General features: G+C 37.1%; 1 protein-coding gene across 6 annotated transcripts in view; it reads left to right on the top strand.

Annotated features, from left to right (window-relative positions):
• The window catches only part of GRM1 (glutamate metabotropic receptor 1), a 179,622-nt gene that overhangs the window by 97,827 nt on the left and 63,393 nt on the right, over positions 1-18,402 (top strand). For all 6 annotated transcript variants that reach the window (XM_090135557.1, XM_031612275.2, XM_090135558.1 and 3 more), the window contains one exon: positions 17,206-17,441. In XM_090135557.1, coding sequence (XP_089991683.1) covers positions 17,206-17,441 — 236 coding nt within the window. The remainder of the gene's footprint in view (positions 1-17,205; positions 17,442-18,402) is intronic.

The following is an 18,402-nucleotide window of genomic DNA, read 5'->3' on the forward strand; positions in this document are numbered from 1 at the left end:
TTAAAATGTTGAAAAAGTAAGGCTTCAGTAACAAAGTAAGGAGAAAATGACTTTCTGGTCTGCAAAACTGTAGGACCAGCCTAAGAAACCGAAGTGACTATACTTTGAACATGCAAAACTTGACTTGTTATTGTCAATCCAGCACAGAGAAGCAGCTATATGTTAGATTAATATTTTCTGCTTTTTTGTGAATAGATTTTCTGGAAAACAGACTTGAGCTAACGATGGAATAAAGCACTGCAGTTTTCCCTAGACCTGCTAGACCTAGCATTGCATGTCTGCACTTCTGGCACAATGGTTATCAAGTATGTTTCTCCAGTCTTGGTAGGAGGAGTAAAGCTGCACTCCTTTGTGTATATATAATTTATAGACTTTGTATTTCTATTCAGTTCTAGTTCTTGAAGGTATGCTACAGTATGGTTTTTCCTTTAATGTAAATTGTGTGGCTTGATGTTTTTAAAGAAAGATCTTCACATAAATTCTGAAGACTTGAAAAGTTCTCTGAAAATATCATTTGTTCCAATATCTCTTAATTTGTAAGCACGTCTTGTAATTTCATAGTCTGTTCTCATCAAATATTTGGGTTACTGGCAATTATTTTTGTTTTTATTCCTGATAAGTGACAAAAATTCTTTGCAAAGCACCTAACATCAAATGTGAAAAACCGGATGGTTTATGCTGTGAAAGGGAGATTGGTAAAGAAGGTCTGGGAGCAGAGAAAGGAGAAGTATCCCTTCCCATTGTTGTTAAATGGGCTTATTAGCTTTAAATAAGCTTACATTTCAAAACAACCAAAAACAGATCTGGTAATTAGACCCTTCTTCTTCTTTTTTTTTCTTTTTTCTTTTTTTCTCATTAAAAAAAAAAAAAAGAGAAAAATGAATCTGTCTTTACTGAGCTTCATTATTATATTCTTTTTTTTTTTTTTTTTTTTTTTAAGAAAAAAGATTTCTACAGAAAAAAGAAAAAGGCTGTCAAATTAATGCTGGTATGTTCTTCTCTAAGGATTTCCTGAATATGCCATTTGAAAAGTTTATCTTATTAAATGAATTCCCATTGGACAGTTCCCTGTCAAATCTACCCTGCAAATTTTCTGGCCATTGATTAGACAAGCACATAATAAAGAAATGCTTCTCCTCTCTTTGGATATAAGGAAATACATTGCCAACTTGAATTCATTGATGCCTGTAGATTTTTAGTCTTGAGTTAGAGATTTCCCCAAAACAATAATGTAAACCAAGCTAGGAAATCCTACTGTCATTATCTTCTAACTTCATTGATTTTTCCCTAAGCCCTTTCTTACCTTGCTCTTTTCCTGCCTAGTGGAAATATATGGCACACACATAAAACATCTACACTTGCTTATAATATGACAGAAGGGTGTCTTTTTTGGGAATTACATTTTAGTTCCATAGTTTTTCTTCTATTTTCTGTGCAAAAACACAATTACTGAGTCCTAACAGAGTTCTCACTGAAAACATTGTGATGTTCTACTACTCATATTATAGACAGTTCAAACGTCTCCTACACCAGTAATGGATCAAATTTCAATTTTTTTTAGACATGTACTTACGTTTTTGTTTTTGAGTTTAGAATGCAGATGTATTTACTATAAGATTAATGCTAGTAGTAGACCAATCAAAAATTAGTATATCTGTTGGAGTACACGCATCTTGTTGTACAGTTAAACTTGATGTCAGTGTAGCAAAGAATAACATTCTTGTTGTGATCTCATTCTTTATACTAGGTCAGTCTTGCAGAACAGTTCTATCCTTCTCTCAAAACTAACATAATGCAATTTCACTCTTTTACTACTAATTCTTTTTAATTACTGTGGCATCTTTCTACTTTTGCACTGTTTCAGTAGAAACTAAGATGAAGTTTCCAGTGTGCAATCACTGGCAGTGCATATGGACACACTGTCCATAAAAAAAAACAACATACGTTACTAATAAAAGATGTCATTTTCTTCATACTTGGTGAAGTTTTATGTTTCTCTACCACTTAAATTATAGCAATATAAAGAGGCTTTCATCAAAGGAAGACCCAGTGTGAAAGGGTGGAGGTCATGCAGTGCAGAAATGAAGAGTAACTGAGGAGAAAATAGATGTGAAAGAGAAGTATGAGTGACAATGGGTTTCTTGGCCATAGTGGGAATCATTATGCAGGAGATAGTAAGTCAGCTTTAAATCATAGCATGGAAAACTTGCAGGGCAAGTGTCACATGAAGAAAACTGACTGGCAAATAGAGTTCATTTCCATTCATGCAAGTTCCCTTTTGACTTATATCAATCACTATATATAGTGATGACTACAGGTTTAATATCTGCTCAGCTTCCCTGCCTTCATCCCCTATAACAATCGCTGTGTGAAGTTCAGTGTACAAATTTTGAAAATATATGACTATTTCTAAATAATTAGTAAAAAAAAAAACCCTCTGATTTAAAAAAGCTTTTATTTGCTGAAAGGCTACATTTTGACTCCAATGTAAGCAAAACTAAATAAAAAAAAAAATACTGCATCTTATAGAGATACTGCAAAAAAAAAAAGATAAATCATTTTCAATTCTTTCCATCAGTATTATTTCCTAAATGTTGTCAAAATAAGCATTTTGCTAAATAATTTTGTTTTCTTACAACTGGAAGTAGGACCAATACCAATTAAAAGATTATGAATTATTTATATTCAAGTAGTACTGACTATCCTGTAGTAATATGCTTCTTTCCTCCCTTCCTCTCCTGCATTAGTAGTAACATTATTTGAAAAATTACAGTATCAGTGATGTATTTATATATCTGTTTGTTAAACATTTCTTATTTTAAAATTCCCAAAATATCTTCTCATCTACATTCTTTCCCAGCATGCTCTGCCTGCCATGGACCTTCCAAAAGTTAAACAACAAAAGTGACCTTGGTACTATCCTCAGATGCCTTCCTTTCTCTAACTAACCAATATTTACTAATGCTGAGTGACATCTTGTATGTTCCATTGTATCATGTTTAATTCCCCACTGAGAACTACACAAGTTTTAAAGCACCAGTGGACAAGAAGATAGAGGACTAAGCACAGGTGGCCATCTGTGATGCTAACAGGAGCCCTGAAAAGGTCATACAATTTGCCTCTCTAACATATCTTCAAATGGTTGAAAACTCTGTGTCTATTTTGCTTTAAATCGCATGCCGGGTTTCTCCTGACAAAGTGCAGTCCTTATGATCTCCCTTTGGTTACAGTGCACAAGTCATAATATGCAAAATCAGTAGAGCTCTTTCTCCATCATTTTTCTATCTTTTTTTTTTTTTTTTTTGTGAGCAAGAATCATTGCATTCAAACTACTAAAAAAAATCAGATTGCTGTTCTTACATTTGCCCCACAACAGTATTTTTTAGGGAAGAAGTAATTTTCCTATCTTTTTTCCACTTATAATTTCTTTAAATGTGCCTATGACTTATTTTGAAGCCATTAGGCTTTACTGGTTTTCCAACAGATGAATACAAGAACCTGTTTTGTTTTGTTTTGTTGACTTCTAGATCTCTTTGGCTTGTCTTGCTTGGGTACAGTCACGCCAAGCCCTGTCTCAAGGCTCTGCCCTACTTAGGAATGTCTCTTGGCTTTCATTTTTCCACCTTCGCTTGCCTGTAAATGCAGAAGTTATACTCAAGGGCAGTTTCCACACTGTGCCTTTCAGATTTCTTTGCATATCTCCCCACTACTGTATGAAGCAAAGCGACAGTCATCAATTTCATTTGGATCTATACCCATCCCTCTTGTCTGGCTTGAAAAGACATGTATGATAAAAATGCTCATAATAGAAAAATGTTTCTCTCTACCTATGCTATGTAAGAGAAAAGGCTGTGCACACACTCTTTAACCGTCATGCCTTTGGGCAAAAGGTAGAGAAAAATCAGGTTTTATTTTTAAAAAGTTTACATCAGTTTTCCATTAGAAATTTTGCCATTATCACTAATTAATAAAACTCAATCCTAGGAGATTTTGAGTGTTTCAGGCTCAATAGATTAATAACACATAAAAGAAGTTTTGGTTTCCTAATTAAAAGCATAAAACTTAAGTTATAGTAGCAAATTCGTTGACTCATACTTTAGAGAAAGACCTAAAGACAGTGACAGAATTAGACAAATTACTTGAAGTGAGATTACAAGGACAATACAGCTTGCTGAAATATAAGAACTCTATGGATCTCTTCTAACGTCAACTATCCAGAGAATCATAGAAGGACAGAATCACAACACCAATGAATCACAGAATAGCTCTGTTGGAAGGAATTTTCAAGATCAGCTATTTCCAAGCTCCCTGCCATGGGCAGGACTGTCACTCACCAGATTAGGCTGCCTAGAGCCTCATCCAATCTGGCCTTGAACACTTCCAGGGATGAGGTGTCCACAACCCTCTGGACAATCTGTTCCAGTGCCTCACCACCCTCTCTCTGAGTAAATATTTTCCTCCTAACATATAACCTAAATCTTCCCTCTTTTTGTTTAAGACCATTCTACCTTGTCCTATCACTATCAGATCACATAAAACGATCTCCCTCCTGCTTATAAACTCCCTTTAAATACTGAAAAGCTGTAGTGATGTCTCCCCAGAGCTTTCTTTTCTCCAAGCTGAACAAGCCCAACTCCCTCAGCCTATCCTCATAAGAGAGATGCTTCAGCCCTCTGATCATCTTTGTAGCCCTCCTCTGGACCTGCTCCAAGAGCTCCATGTCCTTCTTGTTCTGGGGGCTCCATGCCTTGATGCAGTATTCTAGATGTGGCCTCATGAGGACAGATTAGAGGGATATGATCCATGATTCCAAAAATAAAGGGCAAAAGCATAGCCCAGTGGTAGAAGAAAGGCCCGTGTTCCTTTCTTGGAAAAGACAAACTTCAAGAGGATGTAAAAGATTCCGACTACCTTCTAAATGAAGCAGTTTGAGACAAGGTTTTCTGAAGAATCCAGTACATGGGATCAGTGGCTGATCCCTGAAGGAACATCCATATAACAGAAAGAATGGAAGCTTCAGAACAGAAAATGAGCTTTCTATTCTCATTCTGTCTGCTTGGAGGACAGATAGCCTTTGCTCTGCTAGTATGTAGTGTTTGTAGGAAAACAGTTTTTTCAGTTGCTTGGGTAAATCCTGAGCTCCTGCATCTGACATTTAAAATGAGAGATATCTTCAAGATTCAGTTTTCTTGATAGTGCGTGTGTGTTTCTAATTCTATCTATGTAAGTACTGTAAGTAATTATTTACAAACATTGTAAGTACTTGAAACTACATATCTGATACATGTTGCTGTTTTAATTCAAGTCTTGTGATGTTCACTAAGCTGTTATGCTGTGACCATGCAACCAGGAAAGTCTGTCTGTTAAAATCCCTCACAAGTTTGCAGCAGGCACAGGGGATTGATGTAACCTGTGTATTTCAGATTTTAGATGATAAAAATTGTCAGTTGTCAGTGTGCAGTTAATGCAGTTCAAATTCATAATAAAGAACACACGCAAAAGTAAATAAGAATATTTATCCAGTAAGAAACAGTCTGAGGCCAACTTTAAAAGTTGAGGATTAGGAAAATCCATTAGATAGAAAACATGGTTAGACAAATTGGTAGAAGGGAAGTTTGGGGCACTTTTGTTTGTCACAGAAGCACCCCAGCACCAGGGCATCAGATGACTCCAACTGTTGCAAAGGGAGTGATGCAGGTACAAACTCACTCAGGGAGCAGTTTCTTTATGATTCAAGGATTAAAACAAAGCCAAACAGCATTCTTGGTACTATCAAAAGAACCACTCATGATGGAAAAGATACCCTGAAGGATTGCTTAGAAAATGTCTTGCAATTCAGATATAAGTTGAGAACTTAAAGGAAAACGGCTACCCTCCCAAAATCCAGTTCAAAATTAACAAAGAATAATACTTTGTTTTATTCACCCAGAAGGTTAAACTGATTATTTTGTGCATTCATTTGGTGATTTGGAAATTTAGATCCCTTGAAGAATTGAGGCCTTCTCAAATATAACTTCAATTGCTGCATTTCTGCATTCTTGATTAGTATAATGAAATGTTAGTAGTTTATTCAATGGTATATTTTCTTAGTTTTAAGTTGTGTTGACCACATAAAAAGTACATTCAACTATTTCACTTCTCCAGTTTTAAGCATGTTTCAAATACCTGTAAGAACACATTGCCTGCTCAAGATATTGCCAAAGCACTACTTTTTTTCTAAATGTACCTCTGTTGACTTCACTATTTTTGTCAATGTTTATATCAGAACAATACTTTTACTCTTTTGTGATACTGTGCTCAATATACTTTTCTGATTAGCATGGCTTACAGTGTAACATACAGCTTTTAGAAAATACACTGCCATTCTCTTAAACATTTGGATAGATCTGCGTATTAATCATTATTTTGAAATGGAAGAAAATGATTCACTGAGTGCTTTTTCTAATTCCTAGATAGCCAGACTGGTAGACAGTAACTCCTGTATGCAATGTCTATATTTAAGCATGCATCTCACTACAGCTATTCTGTGCCTTCACTACCATAAAATGAAGTTACTGCAGGACACACTGGTAATGTTGTTCAGCTACTGCATGCTAGCAGGAGCCTGTGTGAACTTTTTCCTTATATCAATGGTTATCTGCCATCTTGACCCTCTGGATGTCAGCATGATCCCTAGAATGAGCCACACTTGAACAATATGAACAGCAGTTAATAAGAAGCATTTAAGCAAGATTGTGTATTTCAGTGGTTCTTCTGAGCAAGATACCTGATCATTTCCAGGTATATTCTGGACATATTTTGATTTAGTATGGATTAGATCCCGTACACCCAAATATCTAAAACGTTGGCATTCTGCTGTACCTCTGCTTTATAAGGCAAATACTCTTGAGGAGTAGAGGCTTGTTGGGTGATTTTTGGTGCATTGTACTTAGTTTGTACTTAGATTTCTTCTTTCAGAATTGTGTAGCTACTACCTGAATAAGCATTTATGATGTTAAGAAAGCATTAAGTACAGAAGAGTAAATCAGTAAAATCAGTAACTCTTTTAAATATACTTGAAGTGCTCTATAGCAGTTGCTCTATGCAGTTGCAGTTTAGGTCAAGCATAAGAGTATTACCTGAACAAAGTGTGTTATTTAAAAAATATTGTTCAAGATATTAAACCTATTTTTATGTTCAGTAACTGTTTTTGAACAGATTGCTTAATCTTCAGGTGAATTCTACACTCTTCAGATTTTTCATTGGTTTCTTGATTTGCATGTGGCTCTTGAACCATTTAACACTGTAGCAGTTTTGTTTCTAATATATGTTAACTTTTCTTAATTGCTTCACAAGAGGCATGATTCTATCATGTTTCACCTTCAGTTTTCCACTTTATTTTAATGATGTTTCAAAAGCCTTGACAGTATGCTTTGGTATAGAGTGGATAGTGTGCTTTTATCTACACTACCTATTTCTCTAAGACCTACCAAAGAAATGAGCAGTTCTTGCATAAATGTGTGTAAATGAGTGTGGAAATAGCACTCCAGAAATCTTGTAGGACAAGGTTTTAAAATAGGATGTCTATGAACCATTGAAAGCAACTTGATACAAGACGTAGGATGTCTTCCTTATATTTGCATATTTGAAAAGTGATTTGAAGAAAGCACTATAAACTTTATACCTGTTTCTCCTAAGTGTTGTCATATAAGAGGATTATACTGAGGGTGACTTGACGGATTCACATAAGAATGTGCATCACAGAAGAAAAATTCTGGTCTATTGTGTGAAAAATCAACATGGCTATAAATATAAAGGCTGGAATTCAAGGTATATTTGGGTTCAACACTGTTTATCTGAAAAACAAAGAAAATCTATTTCTAGATTTATGTTTTCCTGTATTTATGTTTTCCTGTTTTCCTGCTCCTCAGCACCTCAAAATAGAAAACAAGGGTAGAAAAAAGAAAATGTTTCTACTTTTTTTGTTTGTGGTTAATGATGATGATCTTGTAGGAAGCAGAACAGAATCACATCCAAACATCCATCAAGATTTACTTGAGTGGAATGGAGCAGATAGGGTCATATCTGTTCACATTCCTGCATGTATACCTTTTCATGCATTTCTAGGCTGTTTTCCCTCCATACTGGTTCTCTTTTTCCAATCTTTCAGATCTAGCCCTCAGACATGAGTAATTTGTAGGTTATTGGATCAGTGGTAGGAAGCACACTGTTCTCCTTTATGTTTTGCAGGGTTGCACAGCAAAAAGCTTCAAGCTATAAGACTTTTAGGCAGAATGGAAGTCTTACCAATAATATCACTTTCTAACTGTACTTCCAGAAAATGGGCAACATTTGAGTTCTTTGTGGCAGAAGCTACCTATTATTATTAGTATGCATTCTGCAGTGGAGTCTCCTTGCTTGCAATCTGCAGCACAGTAACAGCAGGGGGATAAAAGTATCCCCGTAAACTGGTACAAAGAATAAAAAATTAATCCTTCTATTGTCAAATTTCAGTACAATAATGAATTGATAAAAATCTTGGGTTTGGTTGCTCTTGTTGGAGCCCAGGATTACATTTTATGATGCCAAGTGCTAAGACTAAGGCAACCTAAATTTGTGTATTTTTTAGAAAAATGAGATTTTCTCCTCCTCCTTACACATGTACTTTTATTTTGAAAAGACACTGTGCATTCATGATATCTCAAGTTGTGAATTTCAAATATTCAGAGCAAGGATTTACTCCCCTTGACATTCTAGGGTGGAAGCATGTGTACATCTTTTAAAAATCAGCTTTTGCCTTAGAGAATACAGGTATGGTTGCTGATTTTCCAAGATATGCACCATTGTGCACCCTTGAGAATGGGAAAGCCTTTTCTGCATAAAAGAAGCCACTACATTTACAAAAAGGTGTATATGCCAACAGTGTCATGAATCTTCACAGCAAAAACTCCCCAAGATAATGTCAGCATGATAGACAGTTAATTTATATTATGCAAATTGCATGCAAATATATACACTACATCAGATAATTAAAACTTTTCTAAATACATATTTACAAAATAGACAATCCATCACAGTCCATGAGGTTATAATCAAAGTTTTTTTTTAAGTGAGCAGTGCAAAAACTCTGTAAATTCACACAAAAGTGAATAATAATAATTGAAACATAATGACATAACATTTATCAACTTTGGTTCTGTACAGTGTCATTCATTCAAAAAATCCACTGATTCACTTAGTAAAAATTGGAAGCTCTTTTCAACAATTTGTGCTGGTGGAAAATATAGGAACTAATGTGCTACTACGGCTGTGCAGCATCAGTAACCATGGGCAGGAAGTGAAAAATTGCATATGCAGTGTTATGAAATGAAACTGACATTAACAGAAAATGTACTAAGAATTCTGAGTAAATGCTTGCAGAAGGTAGCCTTGGGGATTTTTTTTAGACTTCATCTTTCAGTTTCACTCAGAAAGTATCACCTTCTTTAGGTCCTTTGAGTCCCAATTGCGATGGTTAACACATACCTATCTTAAGCAGAGGCAGCAGAGTTAATGGATAAATATTACTGGGCTTTTCCTAAATCACATTAATTCTCCCTAGAGATGTTCATCAAGTCCCAACAAGTTTTGACATGTTCTTCAATTAATAGTCCATGACAGGAATATAATCCACAGTGGCATAGTAGCCCTATGTGAATTATGAGTCTAAAATCAGTAACTGCATTGTTTGGCACCTAATAATGATCCTTAATTGCTCCTCTTCTACCTTCTCTTGTGCATGACAGAAATTTGTAAGGCAGTGATATCTTTCCTTTTTACTTTCCATTGCCCTCCAAGAAGTTGCTTCATTGTTTTTCTTGTTCTGCTCCCATATTGCATAGCTGATATTGTCATGATGCTCTCAGTTGATTTGAGTCCATACTAACCTATGAAAGTCCACATCCAGGGGAAACTAAAGGTTGGAATTCAAGGTACATTTGAGCCAATACAGCCTATGGGGAAATCAGTGAATGGTTTAAGTTGGAAGAGACCTCTAAGATCATCTACTTCTAACTCCCCTGCTGTAGGTAGGGGCACCTCTCACTAGACCATGCTGTTCAAAGTCCCATCCAGCTGGCCTTGAACACCCTAGGGAGAGGTGTAGGGGAACAGTTAGGTCATGGCTTGAACTGGTGATTAAGCACCTGGTGAAGTAGGGTGGCTTGCCTAGGAAGTGCGGGCAAATTATTTGCACCTGTGCTCCCCATGTGACCAGAAGGTGTGGACCCAGAGTGGAACCACTCTCTCATATAAGGGCCAGCCATGGAAGGGAGAGTGTTTCTTAGACCTAGGCTGCCTCTTGAAAGGAGTGTTATGTGGCTAGAGAGCCTTTTTACAAGCTGGGTGAGTTCTGTTCTTTGTTCTGTGTATGACTATTGGCCTACCTGCAGATACTTTGCCTGATATCACCAAGATCCTGTCCAAAGCAATTTTTCTTCCTCATAAGAAGAATGAGGGGGCATCCAGAAACTCTCTGGGTGGCCTGTTCCAGTATCTCACCACCCTCACAGAAAAAAATTTCTCCCTAATATCTAGTCTAAATCTACCCTCTTCCAGTTGGAAGCCATTTCCCCTTATTCTGTCTCTACACGCTTTCATAAAAAGTCCTCCCCAGCTTTTCAGTAGGTCCCTCCGGGTACTGGCTGCTATAAGGTCCCTCTGGAGCACTCTCTTCTCCAGGCTTGAGAGCCCCAGCTCTCTCAGCTGACTGTACCTCGTGATGTGTGCTGTGAAAGACAGACACCTGGGAAAGCAGTGTCTCCTGCCTGTGCTTGCAGAAGCAAGAGTATTAGCTCATTTACCTTCTTTTTTCTACCAATTGACAAGATGTAGTAAATCTTATTCTTGTTTTGAGCTTGGCCAATGCTCAGCAAGCCACACGTTTTAGTGTGACAGTGTGTAGCCTGTCAGCCTGATCTTGCCAGCAGTGAGATACAAGCTTACTTTGTAGTTGGTGGACTTTGGAGTTTGGATTTTGTGTTGAGGGACATGGTTTAGTGAGTACTATTGGTGATAGGTGGATGGTTGGACTGGATGATCTTGAAGGTCTTTTCCAACCTTGGTGTTTCCGTGATTCTGTGTGACTAATCTACTAGGATTGTCAGGATTCATCAAACATATAAAACTATATTTAAGAGCTTATGGTTTTGTGGTTGAGGAAAGTTCTTGTAACTTTAACGTAAGTAGGAAAGACTGCTGAACAAGATTAATGAATGAGGGCAAAAATAGCCTGTTGCTTCTAAGATTTAACCTCATGCTTGTTAACAATAGTGGTAAGCACCTTTCAGCTGATGGTGGCGAGTAGGATTGACTTACAGTGCATAAGCTGAAGGAGGAAAGATGCTTTGCTAGCTGATGATTTGTGAATATAGGATGGTCTTTGTTTTCCTTATGTAAAAGGAATGTTTGAAGCCTGTATTACATGAGAATTGAACACTTTATAGAGTCCCTTTTTACCAGAGAAGAGTTCCATCCTCCTTCACAATCAGCTATGTGTGGTTTTTTTTCTTTCTGTTATATCAGGCAGGCAAGATGATTTATTTTTAAGCCTATTTCCAGAATTGTGTAGCCGAGAAGCCAATTAGAATACTGTTTGTTAATGACTCTGGGCCAATTTCTGCTATTTTTGCTCATACCAAATAGCAACACTCTCCTTTTTGTGAGATGCCTATTCCATCTAGCACAACAGGTACTTTCAGTGCTCGTCTTATGCTGAACTCTGTATTTTCATACATTCTGTCAGAGGAACACACTGCAGTTGTATCCCACAGACAGAGGCTAGAATCCATGCCAGATTTTCCAGTAGGGCACTATCAGAAGAGAACTTTTATAAAGAGAGAGAGAAATAGCCTTTCTAGTCTTCTGGGTCTGATCAGCCATCAAAAGCATTGGCATTTATCAGAACCAAATTAGAAATTATTTAAACTCCATTTGTCATTCTTTGAAGGGCTGTAGTATTTTGAAATGCCTCTAAGCAAGCTGCTTCTAAATAGGCAATGTCTGCTCACTACTTAGTTTTGCAAAAAAGCACTTTCCAAACAAAATATCAAAATATATCATCATATAATAATTTTCATTAAAAGTAAATTTATTGACATAAATGACAAAATGGCCAAGACATTTTATTGAATGTTGAACAGTCCTCATATTTACATCTATTAGAAATTTAATATAGCAGCAGGTTATGGCGGCCTTGAGAGCAATGGTAAGGAGTCTTTCTGAAATATGCTTTGTGAATCTAGATATTTACTTTGCAAGGAAAGTATATTGACATGTGCTTTAGTTTTGTGGATACAGAAAATGGCAATAGACTCTTATCTGTCTGTGTGACAGTTATGTTTATCTGAGACCCTGCTGCCTTAATTGAGGAGGATATCTGCTTTGCCTCACTTTATAATAGTAACAAGAATATCTGCACCAGACAGGAGAATTATTGGAAAAATAGTTCACTTGGCATGTATGAGGGGCTTTGTGTTCCTAATTTTTTTATTTATTTTATGAGACTTGGCCAATACAGAAGAAAAAAGTTACCATGAACACAAACTTCTCAAGAAAGCATTACTTTAGGTAGTACAAAAGGGCTTGATAAATCTGCCAACGTCTCAATGCTCCAGACACACAGGCATGAATCAGTTGACCTCCATCAAATCAAGATCTGTAAGGATGCAGCGTTCAAAGTGCCAATCAGTTTCCATGATTGACTAACATGTTTTGTTTTCTTTACATATGAAAGAATACTACTTTCCACAGTTATCAAAGAGCAACTTCCAAGTAGTCTTAATAAGCAATAGCATGTTTCTGTGTGGTGTGTTTGTTTGTCTACTTGGGAAAAACATCTGAAACAATAACACTCTAAGTGCTGTACTGGGAAGTAGAGCCAAACTGATGCTGCAGTTGAGTCCTGGGGAGATGAAAATAGAATGCTTGATTGCTGGTTATCTCATCAGTCCTTGTGAAAAGCAGCTGACAGTGTTCACATTTGGAAGAGGAGAGGAAACTGGGAATCCATTACGTTAATCCTGGTGTGTGTCAGTTACACGAATATCCACGACTGCCATTCACAAAACAGAGAGATGGTGCTTAAACTGTAATTCAGATATGTCCATTCTAATACAGTAACAGAACGGTAAATTAAGGAAAAAATTAGCTTTGTTCCTTCCAACTCCATTGGAGGTAATGGAAATAGGACTACTGAAGCTGGACAGGGTAACTGGGATTTTTCCTTCTCTGCCTGATTTTGTTACTAAATGCTGTACTTTGGATTTGGCATTATGAATGTTAGCCACTAATAGGCATTTAAATTGAGAGTAGCTTATAGAATATCAGTGGCCATCTTACTTGCAATAAACTTCACAAAACTGTAACAAAAGCAGTTGGTTCTTTCTCTCCTAACAGTGAACAGCGTGGTTGCTGGTTTGACACCCGCATGCTTGTCTCCCCCCCAGTGTTTGTGTCTTCACACTTTAAACTCCCTTGCAGAGCTTCTGATCAGCTACTGCACAAGATACCCAACAGGTTTTAAGACTAGACAGTTTGACAATGCCCACAGTCAGCAGGGAAGGCGTTTTTGGTAGATATTGATAGATATTGGGCTACCTCTTGAAATCTTTAGTAAAGGCACATGGAAGAGATGTACTGGTAACATGCAGTGCTATTCTGTACTCAGTCAAATGAAAAAGGAAACTAAGTGGAAAGGACTAGATTCTGACAACGAAGAAATAGAATGCAATGTTCTGATTTTTTTTTTTAATGCAATTTCATTTTTCCTTTCCATCAGTTATTGGTCTTACGTTCTTGACAATGACATACACGCTCTGGGCTTCAGAATCACGGTGTTGCTCAGCTTTAGAAAAGTCTTTCTTTTTTATATTGCCATCTGCAATACCATCCATTTATTCATGTTGTACTAGAAATGCACAGTTTCCAGACTATTTTTTAATTCCTTTTTTTCATAGTATAAAGAAATTTAATTAGATATTGTAAAAAGATCTTAGGTCTCTGATAACCCTCCTCCCAAATGTGCTGATGTGGCTGCATGGCCCGAGGGCACCTCTCAGCACTGCCAGCCTGAGGCTGCCAGAATGGCAGAGGTCTCCTCAAAGACCAGAGGGCTGCTTTTTGCTTCCTTGACATTTCTGAAAGTAGAACAGAGCTTCCATATGATGTTCAATGCATAAACTTTTTTCTGATTTCAGAAACTTTTCTTCATATTTGGTTGGGAACAAAACTTTCGAGGTTGACTTCAGAATTTGAGGAAGTCTAAGAAGGAACAAAAACATTTGGGGCTAGGAAGAGATCTAGGTCTCTTGGGGGAGACAAGAGAAACATTAGGTGATGATCTATGTTCCAATTTACAAGAATTTTTCCATCAGCTGCACTCAAAGAACTTGAAATACACTTTTTTTGGTCTTTGTAGAATTGCTCTTTGCCTTTCAGAGTGAATCTGGCAATTTTCCAAGGCAAACTTGCAAAGCAGTAGAATAAATCACTTGCAGTGTTTGGCTGGTAGGAATCCAAGCAGTAGAGAAACTACCTCGTTTCTAGAAAGCCTCATAAAAAATGGCAGGATGTACTTAATCTTTTTGACTCAGTAATATTTCTGTTTGAGTCTACAGTTTGCAAGCCATAAACATTGTGACAAATAATGAAGTAATCGTGCAATTAGGACTCAATTACTTATACTGTGACAGTGACATCTTACTTTTTTGCCCCCCACATAAAGAAATAAATATTTCTTTTGTGTCTTTTTGTTCTCTTTGGTGCTAGCTTGTTTTCTCTCCTGGTTTTACTTTTCTAGGGCTGCCTAGACTGTGTTCTGCTGTGAGGCAGTAAGAGCGTAACGTATATTTTGTTAGTTGTGCTGAGTGTAAGTGAGGAGTAGAGGAGCTGTGGTTTCTTTCCCTCTCCAAAACTCTACCCAGCTGAGTGGGGCATGGAGCAGAAAAGGACAGAGTTTAGCCTTCTGATTCTGTGCCGTTCTATGGTAAATCAAAGGTAGCTGTCTAGCCAGAATCATACCATGTTGTAATCCCTAGAACTCTGGTACAAAGACAGGACTTGAGCAGAACAGGGCACTGAAGGCCTGGTATAGAGTCTCTTTGGGGTTCAATCTCGTGTCCACCACCATTTCATAAACAGACTCATAAATGGTTGCTTCATGTATGCTATGAGTGCATCTCATGCTGCTTGGCTACATGAAGATTTTTGGCAGTTGTTCAAATAGTTCAGCTACTTCTACTGCAAACCTTTGGCGAAGGGGAAACCAAGATGAAACCCTGGCTCAAACCAGCCATGTAATGCTGTCTTAGGATCATAGAAACCTTAGAGTTGGAAGAGACATCTGAAGACTATCTAGTCCAACTCCTCTGCAGTGAACAGGGATGCCTAGGGCCTGATCCAGCCTCTTCTTGAAGTCTACAGGGACAGAGCATTGACAACATCAATAAGTAACCTGTTCCAGTGCCTCATATACTCGCAAAAGATTTTTTTCTTATATCTAACCTAAGTTTACCCTCTTTGAGTTTGAAGCCATTTCCCCTTGTTCTGTCTAGAAACCCTGCTAAAGTGTTTGTCCCCTTCTTTCCTGTAGCTCTCCTCTAGATGCTGAGAGGCTGTTATCAGGTTTGCAGCCTTCTGTTCTCCAGGCTTAAGGGTCCCAGCTCTGTCCTCATAGGAAAGGTCTTTAGTGTGTCTTTGTGAGTTTCCAGGCCACTGGTCTCTCAGTAAGTCTGCTGCAGATATTCCTGTCTGAAATGACTTCCTGTAATAGAGGTTTGTATCCTGTGTCCCATATGAAAAGCACTCAGTATTGAGCATTCCTCTTTTTCCATGGAGACCATAATTTTTTTTTCCCAAGTGCTTGAAGCCCAGATGACACAGTCAGTGTAAATGCCAGTGAAACCATGCAACTGTTCAGTCTGGTGTCTGGGAACCAGACTCACAGATGCCTAATGCATAGTCACTTTACCTCTGTCTAGGACTGTGACAGAGCTTGCTGCTTCCAATTTTGTATGTTTTCCACTTTGAAGTCCCAGTCACATCTATGTCAAGTGTTTTATAAATGCCTCTGGCTTTGTTCTGCACCTAAATGCTCTTCTCAAGGCTGTATGAAAGTCTCCTAAAGAGAGGTCAGGATGAAGTCGCTTTTGGGTGAAACAGGGACTTTTTTTTAGTGGTCAGTCAAATTTCTCTTCTGAGAGTGCTTCATCTGTCTGCTTGTCACAGCAGCAGTACTTCAACTTGATTCTGAATGGATGCAGCTGGATCTGAGGTGCCAGAATAATCTGTTTTTTTCATGAGATGACCAATGCATTAAAATTAAGCAGTGGCTGACTTAAATTTGGACCTAAATTAGACCATAATACCATTATTCTTAGGAGACCCTAATAAGAACTGGAGAATGACACAAAATCAACAGACGTCTAATTTAAAAAAACTAAACTAAAACTCAGATGCTAAGCAAAATTGACTCTGTTCAAACCTGTTAAAATAGATTTTCCAGGAAATAATGTTTCCAAGAAAGAGTTTTAACCTCAGGTTTTGAAGAATGTCTCCTAAATGAATAAACAGAGAAGTAAAATAAAAATCCATTGTTTTAAAATAAATAAATTTATAAAAAATAAAAAAGTAATTTTATCATAGATCCCATACAGTATGAGTAGCATGTGGTTTTCTTTTGAGTTTTATCAACTTTTTAAAGTATTCTTGATAGATATAATATTCTACCCTCTTCCAACACAATGCACTTCTCACTTTGTGTGTGATTTAAATTATTCTACTAGCTATACAATCCACACATGCTGAAAAGAAATCTCAGGATCCTTTGCTTTCAATTGATATTAATTCTTTCAGTTTCCTCCATCACAGGATAGCCTGAAAAAGGCAAGGAGATTCAGTCATGGAGATATCACGCAAGGAAACTGCACCCAAAAATTTATTCCAAAGGGACAAAGATGAATCCTCTTCGTTCCAGATGAGTTAACGAGGGCTTGGCATGAAATCAGTCAGACTGCTCATTACAAGTCTCTTTTACTGTGCTTTCTTCTTTCCCATCTGCCTGAATTTAGATATGCCTTCAGATTTTCCTCTAATTACTTGCTTCTGAGGATTCTGGTCTGCCTTTGGCCAGCTGCTTTTTTGAAACAAGTTTTCTGTCTCTGGATAATAAGGCATTTTTCTTCTTTTCAGTGATGGTTGGGCAGACAGAGATGAAGTCATTGAAGGTTATGAACAGGAAGCAAACGGTGGCATCACCATCAAACTGCAATCTCCAGAGGTCTTGTCATTTGATGACTACTATCTGAAGCTGCGTCTGGATACCAATACCCGCAATCCTTGGTTTCCTGAGTTCTGGCAGCATAGATTTCAGTGTCGCATCCCTGGACACCCACTAGAGAATCCCAACTTCCAGAAGAATTGCACCGGTAATTTATCAGCTCTTTTTCTGTTTGAATGTGTGCTCTGGGAAAGAAAAAAAAAATAGCTTTATTTGTTTGCTTATAATTTATTAATCATGGTGAATAGTGAGAATGAAATTGTAAATACGTAAGTCAAAATTCTGGGAGAAAAATGTCTAGCACAGATTCCTCTCAGCACAGTTCTGCTCTGTCATAAAGCAGCTCATTCCACTTTAAGGTTTTATGTCTATACTGAGGCTGAGGTGAATGCCTAAACTTGTAATATGGCTACATGGCCATGAACGGGATAAGATAAGTAACAGTTAAATTTTACGAAAAAATTGAAATAAATTGAAACCTTTTTTCCAAAATTTTCTCCAACCAGCAGGATAGTCACAAAATTCAAAGAAAATACTATAGCAAAAAAAGAAAAATCAAGAAAAATCATTGTGTCTTCAAACTGGGAAATCATCTGTTTCACACTTTCTTTTCTTCACCCATTAAAATGCATAATCTTTTTCCACTACATAGCACTTATTTATCATCAGTGTCCTACACATAGAAGCAATACTTACCTCATAGTAAGAGAAGTGTATCTGCTCATAAACAGTTTTTTTTCTTCCATGTCAGGACCTGAGAAAATTAACTTTATCTTAGTAAGATTAAATGTACTGGTAAATTTAGATGTAAGTGATCACTTTTATAAAAAATACTTACTGAATAGTTTTGGAAGTATTTAATTGTAGTTGGTGAATATTTCATCTCCAGTCAAAAGAGTACAATTTAATAGTAAGGAAGTTACTCTGTGGAAAAACAGTAATAATGAAATCTGACTTCCCATGGATTTTTGCCCTATTCTTTATGTCTCTAACCCCTTTATCCAATTGTGGTAATCTCATTTCATGCACCCTGACTTCTCACTGTATTTATAGTTCCTATTCCATCAACAACACTTCTTAACATCACCTTCCAACCTTTCACATTCCCT

The sequence above is a fragment of the Phasianus colchicus genome, chromosome 2 (assembly GCF_987193195.1).
Source record: "Phasianus colchicus chromosome 2, bPhaCol1.hap1.1, whole genome shotgun sequence".
NCBI classification, from domain to species: domain Eukaryota; kingdom Metazoa; phylum Chordata; class Aves; order Galliformes; family Phasianidae; genus Phasianus; species Phasianus colchicus.